The 18964-nt window shown below is 43.7% G+C and overlaps 1 protein-coding gene across 1 annotated transcript in view; it reads left to right on the top strand.

Annotated features, from left to right (window-relative positions):
• Positions 1 to 18964, top strand: part of COL22A1 (collagen type XXII alpha 1 chain) — a 304788-nt gene that overhangs the window by 90185 nt on the left and 195639 nt on the right. Inside the window, exon 4 of the mRNA XM_029913401.1 lies at positions 10265 to 10339. Coding sequence (XP_029769261.1) covers positions 10265 to 10339 — 75 coding nt within the window. The remainder of the gene's footprint in view (positions 1 to 10264; positions 10340 to 18964) is intronic.

The following is an 18964-nucleotide window of genomic DNA, read 5'->3' as shown; positions in this document are numbered from 1 at the left end:
GTGGAGACAGATGGGACATGCTGCATGTACTTCTATACCAGTGGCTCTCAAACTTTTGTAACGGTGACCCCTTTCACATAGCAAGCCTCTGAGTGCGACCCCCCCCTTATAAATTAAATCCACTTTTTAATATATTTAACACCGTTATAAATGCTGGAGGCAAAGCGGGGTTTGGGGTGGAGGTTGACAGCTCGCGACCCCCCATGTAATCACCTCACAACCCCCGGAAGAGTCCCGACCCCCAGTTTGAGAACCACTGTTCTCTACCAAGTGTATTCATGGTAAGATCCTTTAATGCTCTGCCAGGTATGGCTAAAGTGAGGGATAGCTCAGTGGTTTGAGCATTGGCCTGCTAAACCCAGGGTTGTGAGTTCAATCCTTGAGGGGGCCACTTAGGGATCTGGGGCAAAATTAGTACTTGGTCCTGCTAGTGAAGGCAGGGGGCTGGACTCGATGACCTTTCAAGGTCCCTTCCAGTTCTAGGAGATGGGATGGGATTAAATAAGGTATATTGTGCACAGTGCCCCCTAGTGGCCAAACAGTGTAACACAGGTTAGCATTCCATTACATTCCCCCTTTTAAGTTATTTACAATGTTTACACTATCACACTGTCTTTGAAAGTTAGTACAAATCAGTATGAAAGTGTCATACTGGTTTTCTAATTACATGATCCACATGCATAACAACTTGGTCATCTGGCTGATCTTTAGTTGCCATGACCGGCTGTAATCAGTTTGTGATCTTTGAGTTGTCTTCTTGTTCTGCTCTGTTGATTGTTCTTTCTGAGGGACAAACTGTAGATGTTGACGGATTCTGTTGAACTCTCTACTGTTGGTCTTGATTACATGTGATCGGAGCACTGCATTTCTTTTGTTCATGACAGCTGAAGTTGTCCATCCTTTTTCTCTGTCCGATTTGACATGAACATGGTGATCAGGTTCTATTCCCAACAGTTCTATGAGTGTTGTGTTTTGTAAAAGTGTTCATAAACTCCTTTAGCCTTTTTATCCAGTTTGGCTGCTCTGTTGATGTCTGGCAACTTTGGAGATAGAACTATTGTTTCAACTTTGGAAAAGATTCTGAGTTGTCTTCTCATCAGGAGTTGTGCTGGACTTTATCCAGTAGCTGCTATTGGTGTTGATCTGTAACTCAGAAGAGTAAGGAGTAGCTCTTCCATTTGTAGGATTTCCTTGGTTGTCAGTAAAGCTCTTTCAGATTCTCCATTTGCTTGTGAGTAATGTAGGCTGCTGGTAATATGATCAAAATCATATTTTGTTTGGAATGACTTAAATTCTGCTGCAGTGAATTATGATCCATTGTCCATTACCAGCTGTTCTGGAATACTGAAGTGAGCAAAATTGCACTTCAGTTTCTTGATAACATGGCAACACGTTATGTCTTTCAAGTACATTATTTCTATATACCTGGGAAAATAGTAAATGTGACCAAGTAATGATGTCTTCTGAATACGCATACATCTGCACCTCGTCTCTTCCAAAGTCTCTTTGATAGGGGTGTTTGTTGACTGTATGGTTCAGCCTTCTCTCTTAAGTTGAGTTGTATTAAAAAATCCAATATCATCAAATCCTCCATTGAGTTCTTACACCTTTCTCATTAGGCCCATCGTGATTGCCACACTGCAGCGGAGACTGTTGTTGGTCTGTGGTCCTTTGATCACATCACAAGTGGTAGATCCCAGAAACAGTGGCTCTTGATTGTCTGTGATATGAGTTAACTTCCTGACTGCTTTGTTGTAGCAAACAGCAGCAAAATGTCCATATTTCATGCATTTATTATACCATGTGTCTCTTGCTGGATGTGCATCATCTATTGGGATATGACTTTTTCCACACCTTGTGCATGTAAGCTGGAATTTGTCCCTCTTACCCAAGGATTCTCTCTCCTTGCCTCAGGAGTTTATGATAATGACATTTAACAGTCATGCTGAGTTTCTTTACTACCTCTAAACTAGTTTCTTGTTTTTCAGATTTGGCCAGTTGCTCTTGGTTTTGCTGTCTCACCAGCTCAGACTGCTTTGCTATTTGAACAGCTGTGTGTAGAGTTAGGTCTCTTTTCCATTGGAACTGTTGTGCAAGGTTTTTATCTCTTACCCCAATAACCAGCCTGTCTCTGATGCTTTTGTTTTTTGCTTTCACAAAATCCGTTTTCAGCCAATGCATGCATAGGTCTTATAAAACAGTCAACATTCTCTCCTGGTCCTTGAATTCTATGGTTAAAAAATGCTGTCATAAACCATATTTCTATGAGGTAGAAACTATGCATCAGACATAGCCAGAACCCTTTCATAGTCATCTTTGTGACTGTCTCCAGTAAAGTCATCGAGTTTAAAGATACGCTCTGCGTGTTTCCCCATAGCATAAATTAAAGATACCTGTATATCTCCAGCTTCTTTGTGGAGCTTGGTAGCAATGTGAAATCTTGCAACATATTGTTTCCAGTCTGTCCATTCTGAAGGTGTGTCAATGCTGAAGTTCTCTGGGGCATTGAAGAGTGGCACATCGATGAGACGCTGCCTTCTAAGTTATAGAAGCCTCCGTAAGAGCTCCTAAGAAGGAAGCCAGCACAGGAAGCAGTCTGGAGTGAAGAGAGAAGCCAATGTTTGTGGTGGGAGTTGTTAGCACTTCATAGTTTAAGACCTCAGGGATGGAACCCATGTGAGAGGTTGGACATTGGCTCCTCTGTGCCTCAATGGTGCCACCTCGAGGTAGCATTCTGAGACCCCTGCAACCAGATGGCGGAGGAATGTTTGTGGCCCCTGAGAGAGAGAGAGGCAAATGCTAGCTACAACTGGGGAGAAAGGTCACCCAGACCCTGGACACAGGGCTGTGGCCCAGGAAGGGCTAAGGACTTGGTCGTGCCCTGCAGCAAGTAGTGAAGGTTTGGACTGGTAGTGTTTTCCTTAAGAGTCTTATTTACCCTGTCAGGGGAGGGCTTTTTAGTTTGAAGGGAGGAAGGTGTCAGATTTCCTGGCTAGTCTTAACCTGCTTTATTCACAGCCTGTTGTTTTGGTATTTAAACATCAGTACACGAAGCCCTGCAGGATGTCATGTTGTACTGAGAATCGGATATACACACAACTAAGAGGGGGAGAGAGAAGTGCTGCTGAGTATTGTTATCAAAAGGGAATTTCATGTTGGAAGGGCAGGGAGTTTTGAGTCCAGCAAGAGAAATGTACGGCACTTTGAGAGAGCACCTTTGCCTACAGGAGAAAAGCCCAGTCCCTTGTGAGGCAGATGGCAGTCATAAGACTAGAATAATTGACCAGTTGATATTAGTTCTGGCCTGTTTGGCTGGGACAGTTATGCACACAGAAAAAAGGCTAAGCGTCCATCAAATCATTTTTTTGCAACAAACACTTCAACTAGCTCTGCTTGTAACCTTCCCAGTTAATTAAAGGCCACAGAATCTTGGAACTGTGCTGCAAAGAGCACTGTAAACTATATGAGAGTCTGATCTGTTTCCATGGGGATGACCTCTCCTCTGCCTCTCTCTCTCGCCTCCTATTTTTCTTCCCTCTTTATTCGTTCAAATCAAGTACCACATTGGCCCCTTCAAAGGTCGTTCTGAGAGATAAGGACGTGGTGCTTGACAGTCAAATGTATGTTATGAAGGGGAGTATTAACTTCACCTCGGCGGGAGTCAGAGACCAAACCCAGGAACTTTGCCTCAGAGGAAACCATAATAATGACGAAGTAACTCATTTTCAAGCTGTAATAATTACAAAGTAACCCACTCATGGGTACTGGCAGCCTGAGAGCATCGTTGCAGGTGGGGCATGGTACCGTAACTAGCATTAGCTGCGCACGTGTTCATCCATTAAAGTGCCATTCTGCTATGGAAATAAGACTGCATGGTTCCATGTTGGGGGTGTCTCATGGATTCTGTATCAAATGTGCTCCATTTGTAAGTCAGGAGGTGTCTTAGACAGGTGTTTGCTTTCCCCAGCTCTCCCTGCCTTCTTCCCCCATCCCAGGAAGGAATAGTTTCTGTCCCTCAGAGCAAGGAAAGGGTTTTTCCATCTCCATTTTCTTTTTTAAGAACGAGGCTAAAAATAAACTTTAGGAGCCAGATCTTTAGCTGCTGTAAATCCACTTAGCTCCATTGACAGCTGAGGGTCTAGCCCTATTTTTATTTGTATTATAGTAGAGGCTAGAGACCCCAAGATCAGGACCAGATTGTGCTAGGCACTGTACATACACAGTCTGTGCCCCGTGGAGCTTACAATCTCTGCAGACAAGACTGGCAAAGGCCATGTCTACACTACCAAGTTTGTCGACCAAAGTAATGTTGACATCCAAAAGTCAACGTCATAAAAATCAGAATTTCATGTTCACACGTGCTCCCTCTGTCAGCAAATCACGTCCACATTGGGGGCACCATCATCAACAGCGTGAGCAGTGCACTGTGGGTACCTATCCCACAGTCCAGCTCGACACCATCTGTTGCTAGGTGTTGTGGGAAGGTGGAGCAGACTGCGGCGCATCTTGGGACCGTGCTAAATGTCCCATGATGCATTGCTTTCTGTCCCAGCACTCCATGGGGTTACGGCTTTCTTTTGCAGCATTTTTGCAATGGCCCTTCTTTGCTGTACACCCTGGCATCTTTGTGAGAAGGGGTGGATCCTGCACTGCTCTCCTGTGCTCTGTTAAATTTCATGAAGACATCGCGGATAGCAGTGCAGTTAATCGTGAAGTTCCTAACAGAAGAAGACTTGCAGGCACCCGACATTCTGCATATGGATAGGAGCAACCTCAGATTGCTTTTGGCATTCACAGAGCAGATGCATAGGGTACACTGTTGCTTTGGGGCTCGGGAAACAAGCACTGAATGGTGGGATCATGTCGTCATGCAGGTGCGGGATGAAGAGCAGTGGCTACAGAACTTTCGGATGCAGAAAGCCACCTTCCTGGAACTGTGTGCAGAGCTCGCCCCAGACCTGCGGTGCAAGGATACCAGAATGAGAGCTGCCCTCTCAGTAGAGAAGCACGTGGCAATTGCTGTGTGTAAGCTGGCGACTCCAGATTGCTACCAGTTGGTCGCAAATCAATTTGGAGTGGGGAAGTTGACCATTGAGGCTTTGTTAATGCAAGTCTGCAGGGCAATAAATCGCATCTTGTTACAAAGGACAGTGACTCTGAGAAATGTGCGTGAAATAGTGGACGGCTTTCCAGAAATGGGTTTCCCTAACTGTGGAGGGGCGATGGCACACACATTCCAATTTTGGCACCAGAGCGTCTTGCAACAGAGTACATCAATAGAAAGGGATATTTCTTCATGATGTTGCAGGTGCTTGTGGATCACTGGGGGGGGGTTTCACTGACATCAACGCAGGGTGGTCCGGGAAGGAGCATGACGCATGCATCTTCAGGAACATCAGCCTGTACAGAAAGCTGCAAGCGGGGACTTTCTTTCCAAACCAGAAGATTACAGTGAGGGATGTTGAAATGCGCATAGTGATCCTGGGAAACCCAGCATACCCCTTACACCTGTGACTCATGAAACCTTACATGGGACACCTGGACAGTAGTAAGGAGCGGTTCAACAACAGGCTGAGTAGGTGCCGGATGAGAATTGAATGTGCCTTTGGCAGATTAAAAGCGCACTGGCGATACCTTTATGGCAGGTTAGACTTTAATGAGGATAATATTCCCATGATCATAGCCACGTGCTGTACATTGCATGATCTCTGTGAAGCTAAGTGTGAAAGGCTTGCTCAGGGATGGAGGGCTGAGGCAGAGTGCTTGGCCGCTGATTTTGAGCTGCCAGATACCTGGGCTATCAGAGGGGCCCAGAGGAGGGCAATTTGAATCAGGGAGGCTTTGAGGCAGCACTTTGACAACCAGCACCAGTAATGTATCTCTGCCAGAGGTGCTTCAATGTTACAGTGTTCCTAGTAGGCAATGGTGACATTTGGGGCCTTATATTTTAGTAAGGAAATTATTAACGTGCCTGTGCATGTATTGGTAGCGCCATGGTCACTTGGGAAGCTGCAATGAGACCTCTCCATGCCGAGCTAGCAGGAAATGGAATTTCAAAAATTCCCAGGGCTTCTAAGTGGGAGGGGCCGATGGTTGTTTACCTGACTGCAGGGCAGTAGAGTTCACACTGCTGACCACAACAGTCAGGATGGGCATTGTGGGACACCTCCTGGAGGCCAATTAAAGTGATGAAATCAAGCATGGTGTCTGCACTGGCACTTTGTCGATAAAAATGTAGAGGAAAAAGACGTAAGTCTCTTGTTGGGGTGGATGTATTTTGTTGCCAAAACAGGGCATTTTCCCTAACAAAACTTGCATCGCAGTGTGTACGTGTTCACTGTTTGGTCGACAAAAGGCAGTTTTTGGCATCAAAACTTGGTAGTGTAGACAAGGCCTATGTGGAAGGATGTTCCCTGCTGGGGTTTTTTCACCTGTTTGAGCTTCCTTTGTCTCCCCTTTCTGCTTGATGATTCTGTTTACTGCTTAAATGCAAATTAAAGTAAGCACACATTCCTTTGTTTAGGTCAGACCTGTTTGCCAACATCCGTTTGGGCAGGACTGTGGGGTTTGGAGCATATGTTAATAACACCATACAGGGGACTCTTATAACTTCACATACAATGTTGCCACACATATTTTACCTGGGCAATACTGACCAGCAAATTATGAGTTTTCAAATGATATCTTGCAAGGCATACTTTGTACAAAGATTATTACAATAGTGTTTAGGCTGTGAATATGGGGGGGTATTCTGTCACAGCTGGCTAACACTTCGGAGACCACCTCCCCCATAAATCTGTGTCAGCTTTTACTCCAAGACAAGTGCATGGCGGAAGAAGGCTTTTTAGAAGGTTAGGTGCGTACCTTGATATCTCTATAGTGGAGAAATGTTCAGTACAGCCAGTAAACTCATAGATACCTGTGTACTGAGACTGGAAGCTTTGATTCAAAAAGCCTAGATGATAAAACCTTCAGTGCTACTTTGTTCAGAGCTAGTAGCTCATTAGTTAAAAAAACTAAGGATAGTTACAGGAGAATATATCTGTCCTGATGAGACAGCAGAGTAAAGGATTGGGGTTGATTGCATAAGAAGGCAATTAATAAAAGATACAGTGGCCAAATTCTGCTCCCATTTACACTGGTATAATCCACTGAAGTAAACTAAATTACCACAGATTTACACTGATGTAATTGGGATCAGAGTCTGGCCCTAAACATGTATTGTTTGGCTAAATTATGATGAAAGGGTAAAGAGGAAATTTAAGCCATCTGCAAATAGTTGAAAGGTACAAACAGCAAGCTCTAATCTGTTACACAGATGCAACTCTCAGGCCTGGTTTACACTGGAGGGGGGGGTCGATCTGAGTTACACAACTTCAGCTACGTGAATAACATAGCTGAAGTCCACGTACTTAGATCTACTCACCGCGGTGTTTTCACTGCGGTAAGTTGACTGCTGACGCTCCCACATCGACTCCGCCTGTGCTTCTCGCCCTCGTGGAGTACCGGAGTTGATGGGAGAGCGCTCAGGGGTCGATTTATTGCGTCTAGACTAGACACGATAAATCGACCCCTGCTGGATCGATCGCTGCCCGGCGATCTGACGGGTAGTAGAGACATACCCTCGGTGAAGTTGCTGAGAGGTGGATCTGTGGAAATGAAGGAAGGACTGGGCTCCAAGGAGATGAGGAATTCTTAAGGTAATAAAGAGGTGTGTCTCACTAGGAAAGAAGCAACAAAATTGAGCAATGTAAAATTTTGTCTTGATATATGGAACAACTTCCCAGGCTGTGGAATAGATGGCCAAGGGAGGTACTGTAGTGGAAATGCCATCATCTGGTTCATTTTAATGCTGCTCAGGATAACGGCACGTTTTCTAGTGTTTTGGTTTTGTGGGATGTTTTTCTGCTATTTATCAGCAAAATTGGGAATATAAGGTGCCCTTGTGAGATTTCTGGAATTTGCTGTTTCAGTTTGGGTTGGAAAGGTCACAAGAACAGCTTGTTTTGGAGTTTGGGAACCTTTTGCTTCTATCCAGAGCCCAAAGTGCCTGAAACTTTTTAAAAAAGTGAAATGAAGGTTTTGGATCAAAAAACCCAAAACAAAACAGAATGGGTCAAGCTATGATGAAAGGTTCAGGGAGTTCTCTTACCCAGATCAGTTCATCCATCCCTCTTCCCATTAATTGTGTTACTCTTGTTCCAGAGCAGGATTAATGGAGAAGACCGTGTATTGAATAAAAAAGAATCCCAAAAGAGGAACACATAAAGAAGTGTGATTGTCAGTAGCAAATCTACTGCCTTACAATTCTGATCTTGGAGCAGTGCTGCAGTCCCAAGATAGACTTACCAATAAGATGATTATGCTTTGTGGTGACGTCCATTGTACATTAAAGACTGCTAAGAGATATCATAATAATATGAGGGACTGTTTGCAGTACCTGTTCTAGAGTGTTCATTTTGTCCATTTCATAATGGGTTTGGCTTCCTTTAGGGAACAAGTGTATAGTAACCTCTGCCGCTGAAATCAATAATGCTGATCATGTTTTTTATCTGTATCACTCCTAAATTGAGTATACCTTTTTACGGACAAACAGAAAAGACAGGTCCCTTCCTGAACAATCAAATCATTGAAACGATGCATGTTGTAATGCAGCAGTGGTTAATAATCAGCAAAAGGTGCGGGGAAAGACATATGAGGATGGAATTATAACAGTGGAAGACCAGGGGATGTGTTTATTGTTATGCATACATCTGGTGCAGATGAAGGAATAGTATCTGTGTTAGATTCCCACCTGGCTGAACATTAAAGTATGGAATGAAAAATAGTAGTGCGGTTTCTAATGCACAGTCTGGTGTGCACATTTTTCATATTCTCATTAAACAGACTCCTTGAGCCATATGTCCCATTGTTTAGAAGTGTGAAATTAGCTATTGATCTAGGAAAACAAAATATAAATATAAAGTTACTTTAGATCTATGATAGGAAAGAGGTAGGTAGGCAGGCACTAGTGTACATAGATGGATGGACCCAAAGATCGAGTTGACACCAATTTGGAGCTTGAAAAATGTTGGACAAAGGTTGGGTATTAGTGTGATTTTTATCAAATGCTATTTGACACTTGGCTTACCTGGGAGTGGTATTCCAAATCTTCATTGTGCTCAGCAGTGCTTTGTGGATGAGCAAAATAAAGGCGCACTGGGAAATAGTTAAAGCCCAATTTTTTGGAGGTGAGGTAGCCCGTGGGTATGGTACTGGACTGAGGTTCAGGAGACTGGGTTCTTTTTCTGTTTCTGCCACAGACCTGCTCTGTGACCTTTGGCGAGTCTCTGTTTGTTATTTGTATTACTGTAGCATTACCTAGGAGCCTCCGTCTTGAACAAGGACCCCGTTGTGCTAAGCGCTGTACCTACCCCCAAAGAGCTTACAATCCAATATAAGACAAGAGACAACAAATAGATACAGACCGACAGATAGGGAAGTACAAGAAAACAATGAGACAGTGATAGGCAGTGGTCTCAGCACATCAACAGCCTAACCACTGTCAAGTTTCCTGTAGGCTTCACCACAAAGGAGAGTTTTCAGGAGGGTGTTGAAGGAGGATATTGAGGTAGATTTGTGGATGTTTATGGGGAGCTTCTCCCATTCATGAGGGGCAACTTGGGTGCTTGTTTGAAAATTTAACAGATGGGCGATGGACATGGGCTGAACAGAGGCAGGAGTTGACAGCTTGACAGTGAATGAGAGAAGATAAGTAGGATGGGGATAGGCCATGAAGGGCCTCGAAAGTGAAGCCAAGTAGCTGACATGATCGAGAACGGGGAGCTAGAGGAAGGAAGCAAAGGGAAGGGTAACATGATCAAAGCAACAGGCTAGGAAAATGATCGTTGCAGCAGCATTCTGAATCCACTCGTCAAGACCAGAGAAAAGAGGATGGTGCAGTAAATGAGATACGAGATGATGGGAACCTGGGTCTGTTTAGATATTAAACTCTTTGGAGCAGGAACTGTCTCTTACTCAATGTTTGTACAGTGCCCCAATCTCAGCCAGGTCCTGGAAGCGCTACCATAATACAAATAACAACCATAATAAAGTTTTTACTGACTGGAAGGTGGTTCGAATTTTGGCATCTATATTTCATATGCCTAGGGGAGTATTCCAGTGGGATAGATAGATACTGCTTATATTTATATTTATATAATTTTCCATTGAGTGACCAAGCTTCCATTTATAATCATTGCTTTTTTATTCTTGTTCTTTGTAGATGTGCTGTGTCCAAATGTCCATGTGGAAGGAGATCGATTTAAACACACCAATGGAGAGACTGATGAAATCCCAGGTAATCCCAGAGACTTCCCTTCTGCAGTGCCTTTGTGAATTTTAACAACATAATAGTGTAGGTCCTACTGAAATGTTCTGACTTTGTCATGGTTTCCCTGCCTCTTGGCATTTCCTTAATGTAACATATATCCAGTGATATATAGATATATATAGATATAGATATAGATATATTGGAAGCAGCAATGCTGGAAGAGACCTATTAGTTGACTCATTTGCTATGGAGTGAGTATAGTTGATTTAGGGAATAGCAGGGCTAGTGACATTACAGCTTTTCTGGGAGTTCTGGTATCTCTTTTCAGCCAGCTGTGGGACTGATTCTGTCACAGGTGAGCATAATTTGTATGTCTTTTATAGCTTACCCGTGGTGTCATGAACTCCTGTAATCAGGAGAATTCCTGGAATGTTTCTGTCTAAACCAAGAAGTCTGGTCACAGCTATGGAGGCCACTAGCATGGCCTGAAGTCGGAGGTGGCATGGGGGGAAGGGTACAGGATTTGACAGCCCTGGTAGTCATTGATGCTCATTTCATCTGAGGATTCCTACTGGAGAGGTGTCAGCTCAGTCTGTGCCATTTTCAGGCTGCTTGTATCCATAATGGTGGGGTTTCAGATAGACCTCTGTCAACACAGGGTGACAGCATCCTTCCTGTTCTGTGGACTCCTCTAGAAGGGAATTCCCCATACATCTGTTCTGGCATGAATTTTAAATTTGACAGGGCTCTATTCTGGCACCCGCGCTGGCATTGTCTCTGCCAGTACCCCCACTGATATTAAATTAGACTGTTCACAGTGTAAGATGTTGCTTATAATGAGCCAGAGGATTAGCACCCGTCCCCTATGTAGTATCAGCTGGGTAATCCATCCCAACACACAGGTGTTGTAAATGGCAGCACATGTCCTCCAGTATGTATCTGACTGGTACGGTGGGTCTCTTGTTTAATAAAACTCACCCTTCCCTTTCATGACTTTTCAATGTTGAGCACTGAAAAAGTGAAACATCCCTTTTATCGATCACTTTGGGCTCGTTGCAGTAGTTCCCAGGTAAAATGAAGTTAGTTTTCAATGTTAACTCTCCTTTTGCTCATCTCTCTCTGACTGGCAGTAAATCAGTATCTCGCATTTCCACTTCACCGATGACAGATGGCTTAGTTCTTCCAGCCAGATTGATAGCACAGGACAGTCATTTACTAGATCAATATTTATCTCCTAAATCTAAAGTTAAAAGGTTGTCAATACTGTATAGTGACTTCACAACCAGATTGTTAAAGTCATGGATTACAGCAACTTCTAGCTCTTTTCCTAATACAAGGTAATTCTTAGAAGTTACTAGACAGCGTCTCATGCTCTGAAGCAACAAGGATTCCTTGCTTTTACTGTGATTCAAGAGAGGCGACATTACTGGACTAATCATGTTCCAGCACTGGGCTAGGGGTCACTGTGCTGTTGGAGGCAGATTAGACGTAAGCAGGGTGGATAAAAATCAGTGATTTAAAAAAATCAAATCTGATTTTTATTTAAATTAAATACATTGTTTTCCTTTTAAAAAGCAACCTATTTAAAATTAAATTTTGAAATTCTGACAGCATAAGTTAAGGCCTAAACTTATTATAATGTATTAAAAATCATTGAAATGAAATAAAAATAATAATATTCAAGCAGTATATGTTTGCTGCCACGTTTTAAAGAAAGTCAGATCAGTGAACTAGAGGAAGTCACTGGCTAAGCACCTGGGTCATAAGTGCTGGAGCTAGGGGTGCTGGAGGTGCTACCACATCTCCTGGCTTGAAGTGGTTTCCATCAGATACAGGGTTTACAGTTTGGTTCAGTGGCTCTCAGCACTGCCACTATAAAAATTGTTCCAGCACCCCTGGCAGAGGTCTCTTCTGTAGGTGCAGACTGAACATTTTCTTCATTTCAGTTTATTCAACTAGTCCAGTGAAATTATTAGTTCATTTGAAGTTGAGAAACAAATTGGGATGGAAAAGGCAGCAAAGCTTGTTTTCCTCTTCCAATCTATGAATAAAACTGAGTGTGAAAGGAGAGCTACTAGTTCTAAAATCTTGAAGGACGTGGTGACAACAATCAGATCAGTTCACTAACTGCAGGTAATACTTCCTTTGTTTAATTCATAAATAAATGCAGAACATGTTTTGATAATTTTTTTTCACTTTTGTATCTATCACATTTAAGGTAGTTTTATTTAACTAATAAAAACACATTGAAAATGCATTTTGTGCGTTTTAATTGAATTCCAAATTTCCATCAAAAGGCAGCTTGACCCAGATCATGACTAAAAAGATAATCATCTTCTAGTAAATAAGAAATACATTTAACATTTTCTAACACAATAAAAAATGTAAAAATTAACAATCGGAATAAATGTATGTTAAACTATAAAACTACTTAAATAAATGTGTATAGCCATAGTGGTGTCATGTATCGGGGGTAGCCGTGTTAGTCTGTATCCACAAAAACAACGAGGAGTCCGGTGGCACCTTAAAGACTAACAGATTTATTTGGGCATAAGCTTTCGTGGGTAAAAACCCCACTTCTTCAGATGCATGGAGTGAAAGTTACAGATGCTGGCATTATATAATGATACATGAAGAGAAGGGAGTACTCCTGAAGAAGTGAGGTTTTTTACCCATGAAAGCTTATGCCCAAATAAATCTGTTAGTCTTTAAGGTGCCACCGGACTCCTTGTTGTTTTTATAGCCATAGTGTGTCCTTCTGGCTAGCAGATAGTAACAATTTGTACCAACCAATGAGAATCAACTTTTCTTTAGGAAAATAACTAAAAATTACAAATTACAAAGTCTATTTAAATCAAAGTTTCCTGCCTGCGGATTTAAATCAATCCACCCAGGACATAAGACAAATGTGCTGTCCTTACTGGTCATTAAGGATCCCCTAGCAATTTTTGCAAGATTAGAGTGCAAGCCCTAGTGTCCTGCACAAACATCAATGTCAAAAACGACATCCTGCCTTCCAAAACTACCCTGGCAGATTTCGTGGCTGTGGTATTCTTTATTTCCTCTTCTGAACTATTGTATGGTGTTGCTGTTGTATCCCATGGGTGATTGTGTTTCAGTGGAGTACAGCCCACCAGATCTCTCACACTTATGAATGAGAGAATGCCAGCTCTAGCATCTCTGCAGAATTCAACCATGGTAGAATGGCCTAGGGAAAGAGACTGCCTCTTTGGTAACCAGATCCCAAATTGTTTAGGGCTTTGTAGGCAGGGCCGGCGCAACCCATTAGGCGATCTAGGCGGTCGCCTAGGGCGCTGACATTTTGGGGGCGGCGACCACGGCGGACGAACATCTGGCCGCCGCGGTCGTCGGCGGTATTTCAGGGGCGGGACCTTCCGCCGCCTCTGTCGGGGGCGCCATTTTGGGGGCGGGACCTTCCGCCGCCTAGGGCGCCAAAATGGCTGCCGGCGCTCCTGTTTGTAGGTTAACATCAGCACCTTGCATTCCATCTGGAAAATTATCGTCAGCCAGTGCTGATCCTGGTGTAATGTGCTTAAGAAAGCCGCATTCTGAACTAACTTCAACTTCGGAAGGGTCCCAAAGTGCAGCCCCACACAGAGAACATTACGACAAATCTAACTCTGAGGTGACAAAGGCCCTGTATAACTGTACTAAAGCGCAACACCTCTGCCTTCCCTTCTGTCTCTGGTTTGTGCAGGTGTGTGGGGGGGGGGAGTAATGGAATTAAGGAGGAGGAGGATGGAAACAAATGCATTTTGGGAATTTTTTTATCATCTTTTTATTGCACATTGCACTCTTAGTAAGTGCATAGGACAACACATACAGCTGTTGCACAGAACACCATCAACGGCAGGCCTGAAAGGTAGACCCATAACAATGTCTTTAACGAACTTAAGTGTCTGTATCCAATAAACTGAGGGGAAACAGAGATTTGTCTGAGCACAGGAACAGCAGGTCATGATTCAGTGTGAAATCCCAACAGATCAACCTACCCCAATGGCTGTGGGGTGCGGGACTTGGAAAAGAGATCAGGCCAGTTACGTTTAAATCAGGGGTCTCAAACTCAATTTACCTTAGGGCCAGGGCCTGTCCTCAAATCCTCCCAGTAGGCCAATAATGTCACTGAAGATGGTGTTCAGAAAAGAAAACATTTATATTGTATTTTTTATTTTGAATTTCTTAGAAATAATAAAACTGTCATACAACTTTATACAATTCTTCACCTGCCAGAGAGTTTTTAATGTTTGCCAGACACCTGGCAACGCTTCAGTTCTGTCAGTTTGTTGATGTTTCGCCTCAGTGACTCAGCAATTGAAATCTTCAGGATTGCAGCAAGGTGTGCATCAGATAGTGTGTTCGGTATTTTGACTCGTTTATATTCATCGTTGAACAGAGTGACGCTGCCTCCATGGCTGACTCTGCCCAGCAACTAATGATGGTATCTCTGTCCCTCTTCCCCAGCCAATGGGAACTGTGGGGGGAGGCACCTGCAGTAGACATTGCCAGCAGCGTGTCTGCCTGTGTCTCTCCCCCGCGGGCTGCAGTGGGGAGGTTCTCGGGCCACAGATGGCCCGTGGCCCGGGACTTTGAGACCCCTGGTTTAAATGATGATAATTTTTTGCAACAGCATTCAATGAAGGCTGCCATACAAACAAACAGGATAAGATGAGGGAAGGTAACAAACAAAGGAAAGCAGTGAGAGAAAAGGGAGGTGATACACCACTGCTGTTTAACAGAGCACAGTAACAGCTCATGACACTTGTTTGAAGTCATAGAATATCAGGGTTGGAAGGGACCTCAGGAGGTCATCTAGTCCAACCCCCTGCTCAAAGCAGGACTAATCCCCAGACAGATTTTTGCCCCAGATCCCTAAACAGCCCCCTCAAGAATTGAACTCACAACCCTGCGTTTAGCAGGCCAATGCTCAAACCACTCAGCTCTCCCCCCCAATTACTTTACTTTAGTCCAGGAAGTAAAGAAGACAGGCACGATAGAAAATGCAACGGAAATTTAGGAAAAAGGAACGGGCTCAGATCAGGACACTAGGGCAAACATCTATTACAGTACGTGTCAAGGGATTTAACAGCACTTCGTATTTTTTAGGCAACGTATAAACATGAAACAATTCGCACACCATCCCTGTGTGGTGGATACGTAGTGTTCTTATTTTACAGAGAGGGAAACGGAGACAAGAGAGCTTATGTGACTTGTCCTAAGTTGTTAGAGTCAAAAGTGAAATTTTGGAATTCCCGGCTGTCATACTCAGTCCATCTAAATATTGCCTAGCCCTGACCCTGTTTCCTTGGGGCATCTGACAGAGTCACAGCCTAGGGAGGCATAGCTCCCTGTCATACACAGCAACTTAGTGATGTAATATGATGACATGGCTCTGGCCCATTATGATGCATCATCAGCATATCACACTGGCACATGCAGCCGATCTTACCAAATGAAGGGGCTTCTTGCAGCTCCAAAACTTGGTTTTGGACCATTTAATATAGTCTAAGCTAGGCCTGCAGGATACTGGATCAGCCCAATGAAATCTGAAAGTGAAAGCTGAAGCTAGACAAATTCACACTGGAAATAAGGTACCGTATAAATTTTTAACAGTGGGGATAATTAATAATTGGAGTAATTTACCAAGGTTTGTGGTAGCTTTTAAAATCAAGATCGGATGTTTTTTTGTTTTGTTTTTTTTAAAGACATGCTCTATATAGCCTTACAGATATATGGGTGAATTAATTGATTACTGATTAATCTCTTAGACCAGGGGTTCTCAACGTTTCTCTTTCTCACCCCCACCCCAAATGCTATAAAAACTCTACAGCCCACCTGTGCCAAAACAACTGTTTTTCTGCATAGAAAACTCAGGGCTGGTGTTAGGGGACAGCAAGCAGGGCAATTGCCCGTGGCCCCACATGACAGGGAGCCCCGCATAACGCTGGCTATGCTTCGTGGACCCCCTGAAACCTGCTCGCAGCCTCCCCCCCCAGGGGGCCACAGACCCCTGGTTGAGAACCAATGTCTTAGACTGCATTGGTTAAAGATTTAGTCTCCTGAGAGTTACAGCAGCAGGAATATTATTAGTTTTAAGAGACCCTAAGAGCAAATGAGAAACAATTCCTGTTTATTACAATTTCCCTTATTAACAAATTCACTAAGCAGATAAAAAGAATCCCACAAATACTAAAAATACAACAGCAGATAGAGAGAGAGTGTGAGGTGTTTAACCCTATGACCGGTATCACTCTCATCTCCTGCTGGGAGACCCCTCTCTCTTCCCCCCTCAGTGTCAGTCATTATTCTCCTCATCATGGTCATCATCCATGGTTGTCATCCTGGCATGTCCCCGGGCGTTTCTTCCCCCCAGGCTGGGCAACACCTTTTATTCTGAGAAACACTTATGCCTACTAAGGCTCATACATATGCATAAGGGTGTCAACCCCTTTTTCCTTACCTGTACTTCCACACCCCATGAATTTTGGGGTGCTTCTCTTTTCATAGGTTGTGCTCTTTGTTCCCCTTATTCTCATTAGCATCTACATATGCACATCCCCACGGTAACCTGAGGTGACAGCAGAATTTCTCATGATGTTACGATTGAGTGACTTGCAGTCTAGACAGGTATATTGTGGCATATTTTCCCAAACATCATCCATTGGCATATTCTTTACAGTAATCTTGTAACTTTACTGTTACAGGGTCATTACTGGGTCACCTACTTATGTCACCCTCTTTAGGCCCAAAGACTAACATGGCTAAGATGAAATCTTACAGACTTCAGCCTACAAACTTTGCATTATAACCTTACTTTGCTTATATACTTAATACACACTCATCACTTATAAATGCTTGTCAACCTTATACTCATCTGATCCTATCCTGCTTAAACCTATCCATCATACATTAATTAATTACACTTATCCACAACAATAAATGCTCAATTAAATTCTTAAAAGAGATAATTGGCTGCTTTCAGTTCACACAGGAATTCTTTTGGTAAAGTTCTATGTTCTGTGTTATATAAGAGGTCACCGGAGGAGCTCTGCAAAGCAATTAATCAAATGAAGAACAATAAAGCACCAGGTCCTGATGACGTATCAGCTGAAGTACTCAAAGTGGGGGGAGAAACACTAACTAGCTTCATTTCCTGCTCCTCAAAATCTGGCGCACCAAAGAAATCCCCGCTGACTTACGTCACACTAACATTGTCATCATTTTCAAAAAGGGAGACAGGGCCGACTGTGGCAACTATCGAGGCATTGCTCTCCTCTCCATTGCTGGGCAGATTCTTGCTAGAACCTTACTGAATCGCCTGCTCCCTGTTGCAGAGGAAGTACTTCCAGAGCCCCAGTGCGGCTTCAGACCATCACGAGGCCCACCAACATGATTTTCACAGCCAGGCAGATCCAGGAAAAATGTCAAGAACAACACCTGGAGCTGAATATGGCCTTTATCGATCTGACCAAAGCCTTCGACTCTGTCAACCGTGAGGCTCTGTGGAAAATCATGTCAAAGTTTGGCTGCCCAAGCAAATGTATCACCATTGTAAGACTCCTTCACAATCAGATGACTGCCTCCATCCTGTGCAGTGGCTCTACCTCTGAGCCCTTTGTCATCTGAACTGGCATGAAGCAAGGTTGTGTAATGGCATCCATGCTTTTCTCCATTTTCTTAGCGGCTATGAAAACGTTAACCCCAAACCGTCTACCACGGGGCATTGGCATCCCATATCAGACTGACGGCAACCTCTTCAACCTTTCTCGTCCCTGTGCCAGAACGAAAGTAATATCGGCAACAATAACCAAACTCCAGTACGCAGATGATTCTGCTGTAGTTGCACACTCAAAGGAGGATCCACAAACAGCCCTTAGTTGCTTTTCTGAAGCTTACAAAAGTCTAGGGCTAAATCTGAACATCAGCAAAACAAAAGTTCTCCACTGGCCAGCTCCCGGTCAAGGAAAATCTATATCGACAAAGAAGAGCTGGAAAATGTAGAACACTTTGCCTGTTTTGGCAGCCATCTCTCACAGAGGGCAGACATAGACGTCGAGATTCAGCACAAAATTCACTGTGCCAGCCTTGCCTTTGGCAGACTGTCTCTCCGGGTGTTCAGCCATCACAACATCAGAAAACACACTAGACTTTTAGTTTATAAAGCGGTGGTAATCCCAACTCTCCTCTATGGCTGTGAGACTTGGGTGACCTATAGAAAGCACCTGAAAAATCTGGAACGCCAGCACCAGCACTTTCTTCGGAAGATCCTCAACATAAAGTGGGAGGATCGTTGCAGTAATGTGAGTGTCCTCACAGATGCCAACATCTTCAGTGTTGAGTCCCTGATTATCCAGCACCAGCTGAGGTGCGCCTGCCTGATGGGTGTACAGCAATTGTTTTGGTAAGCGTACAACTCACCGAAGGAGAAGAGAAACAGGAAGGCCAAAAGAAACACTTTAAAGACATTCTCAAGATAAACATCAAGAGATGTGGCATCGACACCACACACTGGGGGACAGTCGCCCAGGATAGGGTTAACTGGCGAAGACTTGCCAGAGAAGGAATGTCCTCTTTTGAGGAAAATCGCCTTGCCCTGGCCTCAGAAAGACACCAGAAAAGAAAGGACAGGCGACT

This window comes from Terrapene carolina, unplaced genomic scaffold (assembly GCF_002925995.2).
Source record: "Terrapene carolina triunguis isolate 2854851 unplaced genomic scaffold, T_m_triunguis-2.0 Scaffold58, whole genome shotgun sequence".
In the NCBI taxonomy this organism is placed as follows: domain Eukaryota; kingdom Metazoa; phylum Chordata; order Testudines; family Emydidae; genus Terrapene; species Terrapene triunguis.
The sequence above is the reverse complement of the archived record's forward strand: the minus strand, read 5'-3'. Positions and strand labels throughout refer to the sequence as shown.